We start from the raw sequence: 18,070 nt of genomic DNA on the forward strand, positions 1-18,070 counted from the left end.
CTTGGACAAGGAGGATGTAGAAGAAGAGGAGCGCAGAAAGTGGTTGGCCCTGCTCAGCCCCACTGCCTTGGAGTTGGTTATGCAGGAAACAGCCAGGTGCTTTGTGGTGGACGTTGTGCACAAGGCTGTGGCTGCCATCCAGGCAAGAGCTGAGCAGGAGAAGGAGCAGGAGGATGTGGCCCAAAGTGAAACCGAGGCACGGAGAAAGCCATCTGCCCTGCTCAGCCCTAAAGCCTGTAAGATGATACAACCAAAAAGAGACAGGAACTTCGTGAGAGGCGTCCTGCACAAGCCTTTGTCTGTTACCTGCGAAATGGACGAGCAGCCAACACCAGCACAGGCCCAGAGAGAGGCACCAACACAGGCCAGGAGCCTGGGCACAGATAGACAGGGACCAGGACAGGCCTTTACACAAGGACTAGTACCACCACACGCCCAGAGACAGGCCCCACAAAGGGTCTCAGTTATCGACAGAGCTCTGCAGGTTGTATTCAGGCGCAAAGTGAGGAAAGCACCTGAAGAGCATCTAGGAGAGGCCAGCAGAACCTTTGCCTCCCCGCGATTCTACAGGGATGAACAGGCAGTGCCTGCAGCAGCTCAGGATACCGAGGAGCAGCCAAGTACATCATTTATTCCAGTGGCACCCAGGCCAGGCTGGTGGCACCGGTTGCGCCAGTCTGCGAATGCCAGGGCCTCCCCTACCTGGGAGACAATTGAAAGCCAACAGGGGAAAACCCCCATGAAAACGCAAAAGTGGCAGCTGCAATCACGACGTAACCTGCCACCCGTTGATGCCCATTCCACCACCTATGCTTGGGGAACCGCCAACCCAAAAGAAGGATTGCATGACACCAGAGATAAACACGTCCGAGAGCAACAACTATCCTTCTTCAGAAGGGCACTGAAGCCTCTGCGCAGGGCTTTCCACAGATCCTGCATCAGCCCGCAAGAGGAGGGATAATGCCCCACTGTCAGCTCCAGGCCCGAGGGAGCTGCGCTGAGAACATCGTGCTGCAGCCTGCGCTCGCTGTGGACACTTCTTGAGCCAATAAACCAGATCCCTTTCTCCCCAGTTCTTGCCTCTGTCTGCTCCAGCTTTTCCCTTGTGTCAGTAGCAGAGAAAGCTGCGGAGCGACCTCTTTCCTTGCAGCACTTCCCAGCTGCTGAGCTTGCAGTCCTGCTGGCTCTTGGCAGCACATGTTGGCCGAGTAGGAAAAGCTCATCCTGATGGGATGAAACAGTGTGTGATGCAGTGGCTCCCACATCAGCTGGCTTTTGAAGCCCGGTGCCTGCTGCAGCCCGGTGACTGGAGTGACAGGGGTGTAGAAGGGATGGGAGGAATAAGGAGCAAGGCTTAGGATTGCTAAGGCCAGAGATAAGGGACAAGTGATTGTGATTCTCCTGCTCCTCCTGCACACGCAAGCTCTGGAGCAATGCAGGGAGAAGCTGGCGATGTTTCCAGAAGCAGAACTGTAAATGGACAGCAGATGGGTGACTCCACTCAATCCCCCCGGTCCCCATCCTACAGCTTCTGACCAACTGAGCAGGGGGGCTCTTGCAGCTGCCCTGAGCCATGGCCTCGGGTCCCCAGGGCTGCAGCAGAGGAACGACAGGGAGGTGGCCCTGAGGCTGCAGAGGTACTTGTGCAGGAATGTGCACACTGCTCTTGGTTTGTGTTTGGGATTGGAAAATCACCGTGCACTCCTGGCCACCCTGTGAGCAGCTGGCACACAAAGCTCCACAGTGCAACTCAGCCCACACGTCATTCTCATACCCATGGCAGCAGCGGTGCTTTCCAGGTTAGGAGCATGGGGCAGAGTAGAGGGGGAGAAGAACCTCTCTTGCCCTACTAACCACACCCTTTCTAATGCACCCTAGGATGCCATTTGCCTTCTTGGTCACAAGGGCACATTGCTGGCTCATGGTCATCCTCCTATCCACCAGGTCCCTTTCCCGTTCACTCCTTTCCAGCAGGTCAACCCCCAGCCTGTATATGGGGTTGTTCTTTCCCAAATGCAAGACTCTACACTTGCCCTTGTTGAATTTCATCAAGTTTCTCCCTGCCCAACTCTGCAGCCTGTCCAGGTCTCGCTGAATGGCAACACAGCCTTCTGGTGTGTCAGCCACTCCTCCCAGTTTAGTGTCATCAGCGAACTTGCTGAGGGTACACTCGGTTCCCTCATTCAGGTCATTGATGAATATTAAATGTCATGTGAATTCCTCTGATAGATCACCATGACAAGAAAAAGAGCAGCCTTCTTGTGAGGGGCTGTGTTTTCTGCTGTGTGCACAAAAGTTCTACCAACCACCTCGGCTTGTGAAGGCAGATGTCATGCAGTCTGCAAACGTTTTGTGGTGCCCTAGGCCCATCTGCCTCCTCTGCCCAGCAGAACTGCAACAGGTCTGTGTGGACGGAGGTTTCCAAGCACCCAGGATCCCCTGCTTGAGCAGGATGCCAGACATGTCTTTCCCCTGCAAAGCTCCAGCTGCCTCTCAGAGATAGATGGAAGGGTGTGCATAAGGTTACACAGGTAGTGTCCTTTCAGCATATCCCTCCCATAAGACCCTCAGTCATGTTAGAAGCATCCTGAGCCCCAGCAGGTCTGAGGTGGCCCAAGCCTCCGACTTCCCTGAGATTTGCTGTGGGTTGCCATGGGTTTCACTGCTCTCTTCTCCTCTCGCCCTTCCTGCAGCCCTGATGTGGAGTTCTGTGGCTACTGCATCACGCACCCCTCTGAAAGCAAGATCAACTTCCAAATCCAGACCAGAGGTATGGGATGTGCATTGTTTCCATGTTCAGGGCCCTTCTTTTGTGGAATCCCCTGTGCTCATGTCAGGTTTCCACCATGAGTCATTTCAATAAAGAAAACCACTCCTCTCCCTCTTCTCTGCAGGCACGGTACTGTAGTGCTGTGGTAAGGTAGATCTGCTACGTCCTGTCAGAGGTGATGGGTGCTTCATCTGCCCCTAAATGAGCAGAAGTTTTGGAAGGCCAATCCAAAGTGTGCTGGCATACATAGCTGCAATGAGACAATTTGCTTCTGCTTCTCCTTTTTTGCTTGTCTGTCAGCTTTGGTCATCAGGCTGTGAACCAAAGCCCTCTTGGAAAGCCACATCAGTCTATGCTATCTTTTGACTTGTCTCCCAGAGGGGTCTGTGTTCGCTGTTAATAGGCAGCACTGACAACTCTGAGCTTCAGGCCATCACTCACTCCTCCCAGCACACGGACCCCTTCAGCTCAGTCCACTGCCCTCCAGCTAGGCTCCACAGCTTTGTCGGCTGCCACAGGAGGACAGTGTTATTCCTTCCTTATGGGGCTGTTCCCCTGAGTATCTAGTTTGTGCTTACTGGCTCTTTAATCTCCTAAAAATGAGTAGTGCTGAGGCTCTCCTTGTCAGGGGAACCCCTTCCTTGTGGGGCTACCTGCAGGATATGGCTCTGCCCTTCCTGCACCACAGCCTGGGCCTGAGCTCAGCTCTCAGGGTGCTGATGGTGGGCTGGTAGGAGGGAAGTGTGTGGCACGTGCCTTGTGTAAGAGCCTGTTCCTATCATGGGGGAACAACTACTCTGCCCAGAGCGGTGAGGGAGAGGGCCACCAACCACTTTGGAAACCACTGACCCATCTTCTTTCACAAAGGGGCCCTTCCTGCTGTTGAGCCATTCCAGAAAGGGCTAAACGACCTGATGGGTGTTTGCTAACATATGCTCAACACCTTGGAGGTGAGAGTATTCCTGAAGAGTTCAGGGGGCTTTTCTGTCTCTTGGTCTCAGAGGTGAGAGGAAGGGGCTGACACCTGTGTTGTAGGCATAAAGAACCTACAGTTATCTCGGACCTTCTCTGTGTGACCTGCAGCATGGCCTGGCTTCCTTTTCCTTGGAGTGAATGTAGAGCTCAGTCACTTCTGAAGGTCCCTGGAGCTCTGTTGGAGCTGCTCAGGGTCTTCTGTGCTGGACAGAGAAGTCACAGCAGGCTGGTGGCATGGGATGTATGAGCCGCTCAGGTATATGCTATTAACATTTGTTCTTTGCTCTTGCTTGCAGAGGAGCATGAAGGAGTACAGGGCACAGAGGGAGGAAGAGATACAGTAGCATTTAGGGATGGCAGTCTCCATGGATGTGTGTAAGGTCTGTGTGTTGAATTCCCTGTGCCAAGTATTTCTGGTTGTGTGTTTGTCCTGGGTTCAGCAGTGGCAGTCATTTTCTCTCCTTCTTAGTAGCTGGTGCAGTGCTGTGTTTTTTGCCTTTCAGCCTGGGAACAATGCTGATAACGCCGATGTGTTAAATAGAGCGTTATTTGTTTGCAGGCCAGAATCCCTCTGTGCTGGGCTGCATCCGCAGCGTGTGAGCAGCAGTCAAGGGAGGGGATTCTCCCCCTCTGCTGTGCTCTGGGGAGACGCCCCTGCAGTCCTGATCCAGCTCTGGGGCAACACCACAAGAGGGATGTGGAGCTGCTGGAGTGAGTCCAGAGAAGGCCACGGAGATGCTGTGAGGGTTCTGGAGACAGGCTGAGAAACCTGGAGAGGGGCTTTTTACAAGGTAATGTAGGGACAGGACAAGGGGGAACGGCTTTAACCTGACTGAGTGGAGATTGCTGCTTAATGAGGAGCACCCAGGAGAAAGAAAGTCTCCTTTCAAACACCACCATGTTTTAGTAACATACAGAGGAATAAGAGGGAGCGTAAGAGAAACAGTGTTGTTTTTGCATAATTGGGGATGGGGCTTTGCAAGATTAAGGCTTTCCAATATTAAGATTTTTCAATACTGGGGCTGGGGCTCTTACTCAGGGAACAAAACAAAGGGTTTGAGATACCATAACTTAGAAAGACACACTCTGTGGTTAAAGACAGTATCATCTCTGGATGAAAGATACACTTTGTGGTTAAAAAGAATACTACCTTTGTACAGCCTATGACTAAGCAGGTGCAGGTTGGTTAAACATAAGTCGGCGTACCACAGGTCTGCCAGAGAGTTATGAAATCGAACCATAAAAAGAGATAAATAAATGAGAGGAAGGGGCATACAAAATCAAGTAATGGGAGATGTAACCAGAGGTGGGACAGTTGGCATGTAGATTATATGCATCCGATAGTCTGTGAACCTTGGAGTACCCAACCAATGGGGAAACAAGGGAGGGAACTTGTGGACGGGATAGGAAATATAAATCTTTGTTCTGCCTTTGCTGTGCATGCCTACTTGCCAGGACACCCTTTTTTGCAATAACATTAATAAACAGCTGCTTCACTGCTGTGTCTACCCTGAGCTTTTAGAAGAAAAGTTTTTTTTTCTCACAGTTTCCTCCAGAGCCCAATGTCCCTACCCAGAACCACTTCACAGCTCTGCAGGGGACTAACAGAGGAACAACCTGTTCCCGCACCAATGAAGAGGAAAACTGCTAGTGCAGCCAAGAAACAGTGGTGGTGGATAGCAGTAGGAGATTCTGCTTTGAAAGGTAGAGGCACTGCATCAGGTTGTCTGAAGAAGTGGTAAAGGCTCTGTCCCTTTCAGATGAAGAGACCAGGGTTAGAAGGGACCTTAAAACTCATCCAGTTCCAAACCCAGCCACAGCCAGGGTCAAGCCCACCAGGCACACCCAGGAGTTGCTGTGAGCAGACCTGCCCTTAGCACAGCTCACCTATGAGAAAGGGAGAGTGACCAAGATTTGCAAATCATCTATTCATAGATCCCAGACTGGTTTGGGTTGGGAGGCTCATCTAATTCCTACCCCCTGCCACGGGCAGGGACACGCTCCACTAGAGCAATTTTCTCACAGCACTGTCCAGACTGGCTAGGAGGGGAATTGCCTGCAAGTTTATAAGCAAAATCATTAAAAAAAAATCTTTTTACTAAAGTGTCTGCACTGGGAGTTTTCAGTGTTCATCAGTTTTCTTCATTAACTTCGCTTGTCCTCCAACACAACGCAGCCAGCTCTGGGGCAGAGCACAGCAGCAGCGCTGGCAGCATGGACACAGCCACATCTGCTCCTTTGGGTGGGTTGGGTTATGAAAAGGTACTGGTCTAGCTACTTGTCAGCCATTCTGCTTTCCTTGAAATGCATTAGTCTTTCCGAAATGTGATTTGTTTGTAAAACATTTGCATTTTGGTGAGAGCAAAGCTAAAAAGACCCAACACCTGGAAAATGTTTTGCTTTATTTGCAAGGATGCTCCCCTTTTGTCCTCTCTTTGATTTTTCCCTTGGCAACAGGAAAAGGGGAATGAGGAAAAGAAAGAGAGAGAGGTAAAAGAGAGAAGGGAAAAACAACAAGAGCAATAAAACCTTGGTAAGTAGAACTTTCTCATACAGGTTTTAAAGTTTTGGTGGGATATGCAAGCATGATTTTTTAGAAAAACATGCTGGGAAAGCACTTGGAAATTAATTAAATAATAAATTTGTGAACACTCTTTGCCATATTTTGGTTAGCTCTAGCAGCTCTTTTAGCTGAGACTGAACATCCTCTGTTGCCTTTTCCACTGCAGTTTGACCATGAGGATGAGCAGCAGTGTCACCCTTACAAATGGATGAACATGGTGTCATGGTGCTGTGGCCAAGAGACATCAGGGTCCAGCTCTGCTACCCCTTTGGAGCTTGGCCTCGTTGGCAGCAGCAAAATGCCCCTTGCCCTTCAGAGCTGTGCTCTTTCAGGCAATCCCCCTCCCCAGAGCCAGTGGCTGAAGGAGCCTGTGGACTTTCCAGCAGCTGAATACCGCAGAAACTGAAGGCTGCATGCTTTTCTGGAAGGGCCAAGTTCCTGGATCCTCTCCCTTGCATCCTGTGTCAGGGAGAGAACTAGCTGCTGCCAGGTTCAGCAGAGGGCAGAAAAGGTGGGGGCTGGTTCCTTGGTTGCAGCCTCATTCGCATTTGAGCCTTCCCTTTCCTGGGTTTACACACTCTTCCCTGAAGGACAGCCCCTCTGGCCAGCAGCCGTGCCGTGCCCGGCTAGCAGGAGCTCACCTGCCCTGGGAAGGGGGAAGATGGAGCTGATAGAAAGCCACTAGCTTCCACCAAGGGTATCTGCTCCTCTAAGCCATGCGGTCCCATATGATCCCTTTCTTGTGCCATACATGGGTGGGGTGAGCATCATCCTTGGTTGGGGAGCCTGGGGAAGAAGTGAATTGGGGAGGACTTTTAGGGCTCCTTAAATCAGGTTTGTTACTTAAGCAGTGACAAACAGTGAAGCAAAGTTGCTGACCATCTCTCCCTACTATGAACAGGAGGAGATTCCACACAGTCAGTGGGTCTACCAGACATACATGGGGCCAGGATCTTATCCTGGCTCTCTGTGCAGGGACAAACTGTTCCAGTCACAGAGGGAGATGATAAGGGATGTTACCAAACCTTTATTTTGGCTTTTTCAGCTGGAAATTGTCACTCATGGTCCCCTCCCCCTCCTCCTCATCCCACATTCATCTCAATGTGACCACATCTCAACCTTCCTTTCCTTTTCTAACGCATCTCCCGACCTCACACTTCCAACCAAGACAGATGGCCAGAAGTCATTAACTTTTTCTGCAAAGAAATGAAAAATCATGTGAGGATCTGCATCCTTTTCCCTCTCCTCCAGAAGTGGCTCAGACCAGGGGATGGATCAGAATGGTACAGAGCCTGTGTTCAGAGCTAGTCCCAGGGGTCTAGTGAAATGCTGCAGCTCCTTTCAGGTGGGTTATCACATGAAGACAAAAATTTTTCAGGCCCAGCCAGGAAACAGCAATGCGAGAGTAATGGAGGAGTCCTGCCATTCTGGCACAGAGCCTTCTCCTCTCGGCCCTGCCAGAGGCATGGCTTTAGGAAGAGCTGTACTTGTTACTCAAGCGGGAGCTGCTCCCGTCCACCCCAAGCTCCTGCCCATTGGCTTTCCACTTCCCAACAGAGCCCTTGTCATCCGTCGGTGTGATGTTCAGAGTGGGTCTCTGGCACCAGCAGCACAGGCAGGACTGCAAGGAGACAAAAGTTGGGAGAGAGAGGTTTCAGGTCTGGGCTACACGGTAAAACAGGAGGAAATATTCCCTTACTGATGTTGGCAAGTCAACCTGCACAGTGCCAGGCTGGGGATCACAGCCTGCACTTCTGAACTTTGCCGTCCTGCAGATCTGCTGGGAGCAGGTTTTCCACGGTAGGGCTGGTGTGGTTTGGAAACAAAGACACCAAAATCTTGGGTACTTTTTGCAATTGTCTTTTCTTATCCTTGGGAGACAGAAAATACAGGTAATGCTGTAAATACAGCTCTTTTTGACACTGCATCTAGGAAATTATTCCCTTCCCATCCATTTCTATCCCTTCTCATCGCATCCCCTTCCTTTCTCAGGGCTCCACTACTCCTGAATCTGATCTCTCAGTAACTTGGGATCAATGTTTAAAGCACCCCCTGTCTCTGGTCTAATAGTCTGTGGGGATGTTTCTGATTCAGAATGAGAGGGACTTTTTTTGCTTGTCCTGCACTGGCAAAAGCTTTCCCATCAGAGGGCAGCAAGCTCTGGCATACTGCAAGCTTCAAAGAGAGGCACTCAGCAAGGGGAAAAACTGGGAGAACTATGATCAGTACATGACCAAATGGGAGAACCCTGTGGGTTGGTTGCAGCTCCTTTCCACTCATCTCAGGAGCACAGAAGTCCACTGCAATGGGGGTGCCTCTGTCTGCACTGTGTCTAGTCCATGGGAACTTATGCCAATGTCTGGGAACGGTCACTGTAGGCAGGAGCTCTGGAGGGATCAATCCTACCTGGAAGCGGTTCTTGAATTTCCGGCTGACAAAGTAGAGAGCCACAGGGTGGATGCAGGAGTAGAGGGAGGCCATATTGATCCCAAAGTAATCCATCACAAGGAGGAAACTGAGGCCAGAAGAAATGCTTACAAGCTTAACCGTGGTCTTAATATTTTGTTCTATACCTTATATGGTTATTTGCCAAGTACCTGAGTTTGCAACATCCTGTAACAAGATGTATCTCTTGGTTATCTAACCTCCTTAAGCCAGTCAAACCGTCAAACAAAAGCACCCTTTGAAAAACAAAGCGATTGATTAGGAGCTATTATCCCCTTTGTTTCTCCTTCCCTTTCATCATTGTATTGACAGGAGCACTTGTGGTAATCATGGTCACAAAGGAAGGCTGTTTCACACAAAGTGCAATGGCGACAAGGACTCCTAAATTCCTGACAGGAATCATTCCTGCGTGGGCTCTGCATGTTCTAGGGGTTGTTGGTGTTCTGTGTTCATTTCTACGATCTATTGTCTTCTGTACAAACACATTTGGAAGCAAATCCTTCCTTTCCTTTTAAAGGATGCACCGAGGCATCGGCATAAAATCAAAAGTAACTTGGTTTAAATAAATGCGTCATGGCTTTTCTAGAAGAACGTCCACGAGTTGCCCAAGCTCAACAGAACAGAGGAAACACCAGTGGCAAAGAGGAAGCCTCACAGCAGCTCATTCTCCGAGCACAAACCCCTCTTTACCACACGTGAGTGTGTCACAGACAGCTCTACGTCAGTAGGCTTCTCTCTACCCCCTGATAAAGCTTTGCAGGTTTACAGCACTGCCCTGTTCAAGCTTTTCCTTTATGGAGAAGGTTCTTTTCCAGAACACATACAAGGGATCCCACAAGCACACTCCACACAACTACAAGACTTAAAACACAAACAAAATCCTGACAAACAAGCATTAATAACACACGTGAACATACAGTACAGCAGTACTCATATCATATCGTCAATACCAACATCGTTACCGTGATAATCCACAAAATTAGGTCAAATACCAGCAAGTCACAGACAGAGTTCCAGACAAATACTAACAGCAAAATCCTTACCGTGATAATTTGCAAAACATGGTCAAACACTGATGAGACACAAACAGATCCAGATGTAAACCAATTGCACTAGTCCGGTTCTGGCTGATTCTTGTGAAATATTTACCTAAGGTACTTTCCACTGCTGTTGTTACAGAGCCACCAAGCTTAACGTTACTTAGAAGTGAATTTACTTATTTACAAAGGATTATATTTCATTTTGTACATGCTTATTTCAGTTTACCACTTCTTTGGGCAACCTGTGACAGTGCCTCTGCCTTTCAAAGCAGAATCTCCTTCTGCTATCCCCCGCCCCTCTTTCTTGGCTGTACTAGCAGTTATGCTCCTGACTGGTGCTGCAATTGGTTGCTCCTCCCTTGTGGTGCCTTTTGCCTCGTTAGCCCCTGCAGAGCTGTGAAGTGGTTCTGGGTGGGGACGTGTGGTCTGCAGGAAACCCCTTGCTCTGTATTTGTTCACTTCCTCCTCTTCCTGTGTATTTTTCTGGCACCAAGTCACCAAACCCCTGGATTAACGTCCTCTTTCCTTTCTGTGTGTGCTAGGGGAGATGCCTGTGGTCCCTGCACAGCTTGGGCTTGGAGCCAGCAGCCCAGCTCTCCCTCAGCTTTCCTAATGTCTCTCGTCTGTCAACAAGACCGGTCGCTACTGGTGTCCCCCAGGGCTTGGTATTGTGGCAAGCGTAGCATAACTTCTTCATTAGAATCATAGAATCACAGAACCAGATCATCGATGATCTAGATGAGAGGGTCAAGTGCCCTCTCAGTAAGTTTGCGCACAACACCAAGTTGAGTGGGAGTGTTGATGTGCCGTAGGGCAGGCAGCTCTGCAGAGGGATATGGACAGGCTGGATCAATGGGCTGTGTCCAGTGGTATGAGGTTCAACAAGGCAAAGTCCTGGGTCCTGAATTTGGCTGGGAGCATCCTGGCCTGTATCAGCACCGGTGTGGCTAGCAGGACTAGAGCAATGATTGCCCCCCTGGACTGGGCCGCCCCTCAAGCCCTGTGTCTGGAGAAGAGAAGGCTCAAAAGGGACCTTATTGTTCTCTACAGCTACCTGAGAGGAGGCTGGAGCCAGGAGGTGCCTGGTCTCCACTCCCAAGGAGCAAGGACTAAACCAAGAAGAAATGGCCCCAAGCTGCACAAGGGGAGGTTTTGACTGGAGATTAGGAGATCACTTCAGGTGTAGTCAGGCATTGGAGCAGGCTGTTTGGGGCAGTGCTGGAGTCGCCATTCCTGGAAATGTACACATGCTGTGTAGATGAGGCCCTCAGTGCCATGGGTCAGTGGTGGCCTTGGCAGTGCTGGGGAACATTTGGCCTTGATGATCTGAAAGGTCTTTTCCAACCTGGTTGACTCTATGACTGCCTGCAGCAGCCCTGCTGTGCCCAGTGGCCATTGACACAATGGCACCAACATCACAAAGCCTCGCTGGTCACTGTGGAGATGCCCGTCACCAGCTGGGACTCGGTGGAAAGAGTCACGGGCATGGGCATCTCCATGGCAACTGCCAGGGCTTTGTGGTGTAGGGAGGGTTCCTCATGGCCAGAGGCCATTGTGATGGGGGGTGACACGTTGGTGACCGTGGGGTACATAAGGAGCGAGAGCCCTGGAGTACCTCAGTCCAGAGGAGCAGCCTCCCTCAGGAGGCAGCAATCCCCTGGAAGCCCACGGCAGTTCAGCGTCCAGGACGTGGAAGATGCCCGTGGGTAAAGAGGCAAACGCCCGTTCCCAGCCCGCTGAGGGCAGGCCAAGCAAGCAGAGAAGGCGCCAGGTGAGGACCAGGGCAGGAGGGAGAGGCCGGTGGTGGGACGGGGCTGCTCGGAGCTGCCTCGGTGACAGGGCCAGGCTTGCTCGCACTGCACGGGCCCCTGTGCCAAGGCAGCCGCCTCCATCACACACCTTTTCCTCCTCCTCCTGCCCGCAGGTGGCTCACAGGCAGCCTGAGGAAGCGCCGCAGGGCAGCCCGAGACAGGCATCGTCCCACCATGGGATCACGCTGCCACGGGTGCCCTACCTGGAGAGGTTTCAGCCTGTCGTCACCCAGCAGGCACAGGTAGGGAGCCGCAGGGAGATGGGGCCAAACGTCTTCCCGACCCCGGGAGATGCTGACGGGCGGGCGGGAGGTGCAGGAGGGAGCAAGCTGAGCCCCGCATGCTGAGCCCCACAGCCTGCCCGGGCATGCCGGGGGTGCTCTGGGCAGTGGGCGTGGGCTGCGGGCGGCCAGCCCTCTCCCCAGCCGGCTCTGAGCCCTGCCCTGGGGCTGGCAGGGGAACCCAACTGCCTGAGCTCAGCCAGCTGGGATGTGGGCACAAGGGACACTGTCACACAGCCTCTCTGCTCCGCTTCTTTTGCAGATGGGCAGCCTGGGGCACCGAGTGGTGCTGCCCAGCCTCAGCGGCTTGAGACAGGAGCAGATGCTCCAGCTGCCACCATTGGTCACAATGGCACCGCGGCCGCCCCCTCGCTCAGAGAGAGCAGTCGGCAGCTGCCGCAGGCTGTCACCTGTAACACCAGCAGCCTCTGCAGCTTCTGGCAGGGTGAGGAACTCGGCCGTTGGCAGCACAAGCAGCAACCAACAGCAGCTTCTCAAAACTGCTGCCCAGCTCCACCGTGTCCCCAGTTACGGCAGCAGAGGTGCACGGCCAGAGACCTGTCAGCCTGCCCTGCACAGGTCCAAAGCCTCTGCTCCCACAGGTGAGAGCTCAGGCAGCATGAGCACAGTGCTGCAGAGGTGCAGCACCGGGAGCCAGCGACGTCACCAGCAGCCAGTGGCACGGCAGGAGCCAGCACAAAGCAGGGCTGCAGGGACACAAGCAAGAACAGACACTGTCCGTGCAGCCAGCAGCAGCAAGGGCCCAGCCACTCAGCCCATACTCAGAAGCACTAGGCGAGCAGCAGAGCACCTGCCAGCAATTCCAGCAGAACATATCACTACGTGCATCAACACCGAGATCCCCAGTGTGCACTACAGGCCTGTTGCACAGCGCTTGCCCTCTCTGCCCAGCAAGATCAAGCCTTTGGAGCCGCCAAAGAGGAGCTGCCTGGTCAGAGCTCCTGAGAAAGAGGAGCACCAGGCACGTCTCACTCCCATGCCACCGGCGTGGGCTTCTAATAACGCTGTCGGGAAGGAAGCAGCACCGCAGAGACAGAGACATGGGCCTGCCCTGCAGAACACCAAAGTCCTGGATGCAGTTGTGCAGGTCACAACAACATCTGAAAAGATGAAGCCGCTGCACCTGCCTGTGGCTATGGTCCAGAGAACCAACAAGAAGCAGGTAGAACAGCAAGAGATAAGCCAGAAATTGCATGTGGAGATGGCAGAGTTGTCACATGCAGCACTTAAGGACAATGAGTTTGCTGTGGCTGCAGAGACTCGGGGAGAGGCAGCTGGAGACCTGCAGAGTGTGTCTCCTGTCCTGGCCAGTGCCACAGACACCGAGCTGGCAGCTCCTCCTCTGGCTGGAGTTGCTGAGGAAGAGCAGCACCCTGCACCTCTCACTTCTGTGGAACACGAGCCGGAGGAGGCACCGGCACCACCTTCCTATGGCTTTGACAAGGAGGAAGTAGAAGAAGAGGAGCGCAGAAAGTCGTTGGCCCTGCTCAGCCCCACTGCCTTGGAGTTGGTTATGCAGGAAACAGCCAGGTGCTTTGTGGTGGACGTTGTGCACAAAGCTGTGGCTGCCATCCGGGCAAGAGCTGAGCAGGAGAAGGAGCAGGAGGATGTGGCCCAAAGCCATGGGGATGTGTCAATGGCACCAGTGAAGCCAGTAACACTCGAGAACATCGAGACACCCATGGCTGTAGAGCCTCAGGCAGAGCCCAGCTCAGCCCCTTTCACCCCTGCAGCAGATGAGGCTGGAGAAGACATGGTGTCGCCCATGTCTGCCAACCAAAAAGAAGCCAGGAGAGCCATTATACCTCCGAGAGAAGACAAGCAGGAAGATTCAGCTGCATTGACAGAGATCCCTGGGGCAGACGGTCAGAAACCCCACCTTGCCGCAGGGACAGATGTACAGACAACATCTGTAGCACAAGAGCAGGAGGAGGCACCGGCACCACCTTCCTATGGCTTTGACAAGGAGGATGTAGAAGAAGAGGAGCAGAGAAAGTCATTGGCCCTGCTCAGCCCCACTGCCTTGGAGTTGGTTATGCAGGAAACAGCCAGGTGCTTTGTGATGGACGTTGTGCACAAGGCTGTGGCTGCCATGCAGGCAAGAGCTGAGCAGGAAAAGGAGCAGGAGGATGTGTCCCAAAGCCACGTGGATGTGTCAGTGGCACCAGTGACGCCAGTAACACTTGAGGACTTTGAGACTCCTATGGCTGTGGAGCCTCAGGCAGAGCCCAGCTCAGCCCCTTTCACCAAAGCTGCAGATGAGGCTGGAGAAGTCATGGTTTCTCCCGTGCCTGGAGATTATCAACAGGAGGCCGGCAGAGCTGTTGTCTCCCCAGCACAACATGAGGAGGAAGTTCTGGCTGCAGTGACGATGATCCCTGGGGCAGAGTCTGGGATATCTTACCTTGCGCCTGGAGCAGATGATGAAGGAGAAGCAGCAGCTTCACCTTTGAGTCAGGGCTCGCAGCCCCAGGTGAGTGACACCCCTGTGACCGGCATTGGGGATCCCAAGGTGCTGGAGGCAACCCCAGATCCCAAAGTGCGTGTGTCAGGGACATTGCTCGTGTTCCCTGTGCCTTCCAGCTGACATTCCCTCCTTCCCCTGCCTGTGTTCTTGCTCTCCCATCCGGCACCCCTCCTCTGGAGGAAAGGCACTGAAGGAGAGCAGCCCGTGAGGGACCTCCCCAGTGAGCAGCCACCAGCAGCAACCCCAGAGCCCAGGTGACGGCCAATGCACCACCCAGGCCTGGCGCTGGACACAGGTCTGCAGGGGAGAAAGCAGCCCACGGCACAGCACCCACACAGCTACCTGCAGCCCGGAGAGAGACACATCTAGGGAGAGCTGTCATCTCCTGATGTTCTGCTGTATGTTTACAGGAGGAGCCAGCGGCCTTCCCTGAGGAGAACGATGAGGAGGCCAAGCAGGAACTGGACTGTGTTAGTGACAAAGAGCTGTCCCAAGGGGAAGCCCTCACCATGTACAACATCTGCGTCAGCCCTTTGGTGCCAGAGCTCTTCCAGGACGCCCGAGCAGACATCCATCTGGAATCCAGCATCCGCAGCAATGTGGGCACAAATGCGACATCAGAGGCAGCTGGAGACCTGCAGAGTGTGTCTCCTGTCCTGGCCGGTGCCACAGACACCGAGCTGGCAGCTCCTCCTCTGGCTGGAGTTGCTGAGGAAGAGCAGCACCCTGCACCTCTCACTTCTGTGGAACACGAGCCGGAGGAGGCACCGGCACCACCTTCCTATGGCTTGGACAAGGAGGATGTAGAAGAAGAGGAGCGCAGAAAGTGGTTGGCCCTGCTCAGCCCCACTGCCTTGGAGTTGGTTATGCAGGAAACAGCCAGGTGCTTTGTGGTGGACGTTGTGCACAAGGCTGTGGCTGCCATCCAGGCAAGAGCTGAGCAGGAGAAGGAGCAGGAGGATGTGGCCCAAAGTGAAACCGAGGCACGGAGAAAGCCATCTGCCCTGCTCAGCCCTAAAGCCTGTAAGATGATACAACCAAAAAGAGACAGGAACTTCGTGAGAGGCGTCCTGCACAAGCCTTTGTCTGTTACCTGCGAAATGGACGAGCAGCCAACACCAGCACAGGCCCAGAGAGAGGCACCAACACAGGCCAGGAGCCTCGGCACAGATAGACAGGGACCAGGACAGGCCTTTACACAAGGACTAGTACCACCACACGCCCAGAGACAGGCCCCACAAAGGGTCTCAGTTATCGACAGAGCTCTGCAGGTTGTATTCAGGCGCAAAGTGAGGAAAGCACCTGAAGAGCATCTAGGAGAGGCCAGCAGAACCTTTGTCTCCCCGCGATTCTACAGGGATGAACAGGCAGTGCCTGCAGCAGCTCAGGATACCGAGGAGCAGCCAAGTACATCATTTATTCCAGTGGCACCCAGGCCAGGCTGGTGGCACCGGTTGCGCCAGTCTGCGAATGCCAGGGCCTCCCCTACCTGGGAGACAATTGAAAGCCAACAGGGGAAAACCCCCATGAAAACGCAAAAGTGGCAGCTGCAATCACGACGTAACCTGCCACCCGTTGATGCCCATTCCACCACCTATGCTTGGGGAACCGCCAACCCAAAAGAAGGATTGCATGACACCAGAGATAAACACGTCCGAGAGCAACAACTATCCTTCTTCAGAAGGGCACTGAAGCCTCTGCGCAGGGCTTTCCACAGATCCTGCATCAGCCCGCAAGAGGAGGGATAATGCCCCACTGTCAGCTCCAGGCCCGAGGGAGCTGCGCTGAGAACATCGTGCTGCAGCCTGCGCTCGCTGTGGACACTTCTTGAGCCAATAAACCAGATCCCTTTCTCCCCAGTTCTTGCCTCTGTCTGCTCCAGCTTTTCCCTTGTGTCAGTAGCAGAGAAAGCTGCGGAGCGACCTCTTTCCTTGCAGCACTTCCCAGCTGCTGAGCTTGCAGTCCTGCTGGCTCTTGGCAGCACATGTTGGCCGAGTAGGAAAAGCTCATCCTGATGGGATGAAACAGTGTGTGATGCAGTGGCTCCCACATCAGCTGGCTTTTGAAGCCCGGTGCCTGCTGCAGCCCGGTGACTGGAGTGACAGGGGTGTAGAAGGGATGGGAGGAATAAGGAGCAAGGCTTAGGATTGCTAAGGCCAGAGATAAGGGACAAGTGATTGTGATTCTCCTGCTCCTCCTGCACACGCAAGCTCTGGAGCAATGCAGGGAGAAGCTGACGATGTTTCCAGAAGCAGAACTGTAAATGGACAGCAGATGGGTGACTCCACTCAATCCCCCCGGTCCCCATCCTACAGCTTCTGACCAACCGAGCAGGGGGGCTCTTGCAGCTGCCCTGAGCCATGGCCTCGGGTCCCCAGGGCTGCAGCAGAGGAACGACAGGGAGGTGGCCCTGAGGCTGCAGAGGTACTTGTGCAGGAATGTGCACACTGCTCTTGGTTTGTGTTTGGGATTGGAAAATCACCGTGCACTCCTGGCCACCCTGTGAGCAGCTGGCACACAAAGCTCCACAGTGCAACTCAGCCCACACGTCATTCTCATACCCATGGCAGCAGCGGTGCTTTCCAGGTTAGGAGCATGGGGCAGAGTAGAGGGGGAGAAGAACCTCTCTTGCCCTACTAACCACACCCTTTCTAATGCACCCTAGGATGCCATTTGCCTTCTTGGCCACAAGGGCACATTGCTGGCTCATGGTCATCCTCCTATCCACCAGGACCCCCAGGTCCCTTTCCCCTTCACTCCTTTCCAGCAGGTCAACCCCCAACCTGTACAGGTACATCGGGTTGCTCTTCCTTACCGCTGTTGTGTAAGCAAAATCTACAACTTCTCGCTGAAGTATCAAGAAGTCACACTCAGCATCTATTTCTCTCAGCTTTATTACACTGAGGACGGTTTCCCCACCGCCATGTGGAACCGTGAAGCTTTAGGGAGCCTCTCCAGCCTGTGGCCCCTGGTGACTCTGCAGAGACTGCTTGGGGGGAGGGGTGGCATGGCTTTAACTCCTCTGCAATTTTGTGTATGGCATCCCAGGGTCAACACTTCATCATTCAACTCAACCATCAAGAACCCTAACAGATAGACAAAATCCACACCAAATTAACAATTTGTCAGGAATTAAACCATATTTTAGGAAAGCCTTTCCACAAGCAATTCAGGGAAAGACTTCTGTGCTGCAGAAATTAGAGGCCTTTTCTTCTCTTAGCCCAGCCTCTCATCAGCCTTTTCAAATGCTGAAAGGCAGTCTGCTACCTCCGATGTCTCAAAGCCACTCCGTGCTTTTCCCAGGAATGTTTCTGCCCTTTCAGAGGGAACATCTATACCCCAGACCTAAAAATATCATAAGGCATTTAAAAATGCCAAAGGAGTGATTCAGTTAAACTCCTAATTTTGAAATCTTTCCAAGCAGCAGACACCTACTCTGAAGACGATATCAATTCAACCACTTTTAGGCTGCAAAACTGAGATCATAGATGGCAAAAGACCTTCACGAATAAAGTCACCTCGTACAAAAGTTAGCCCACAGAATAACTGTAGGTCGCAAATAATTGATTATGAACATAATATGCTTTTATTTTAGCCCTGCATCTTTCAAACATAAACCCATAGCAGTAAAACCAAAACCTTGGTATCTTCTCATTACCTCCTGCTATTAATTTATTTGTTGCCTTAAGCCAGTTTC

At 52.7% G+C, this 18,070-nt stretch overlaps 1 protein-coding gene across 1 annotated transcript in view; it reads left to right on the forward strand.

Moving 5' to 3' along the window:
• The window catches only part of APOBEC4 (apolipoprotein B mRNA editing enzyme catalytic polypeptide like 4), a 38,654-nt gene extending 20,895 nt beyond the window's left edge, over window positions 1-17,759 (forward strand). Inside the window, 2 exon segments of the mRNA XM_034063794.1 lie at window positions 17,185-17,371; window positions 17,373-17,759. Coding sequence (XP_033919685.1) covers window positions 17,185-17,371; window positions 17,373-17,759 — 574 coding nt within the window.
• The last annotated feature ends 311 nt before the right edge of the window (window positions 17,760-18,070 follow it).

The sequence above is a fragment of the Melopsittacus undulatus genome, chromosome 6 (genome assembly GCF_012275295.1).
Source record: "Melopsittacus undulatus isolate bMelUnd1 chromosome 6, bMelUnd1.mat.Z, whole genome shotgun sequence".
Taxonomy (NCBI): Eukaryota; Metazoa; Chordata; class Aves; order Psittaciformes; family Psittaculidae; genus Melopsittacus; species Melopsittacus undulatus.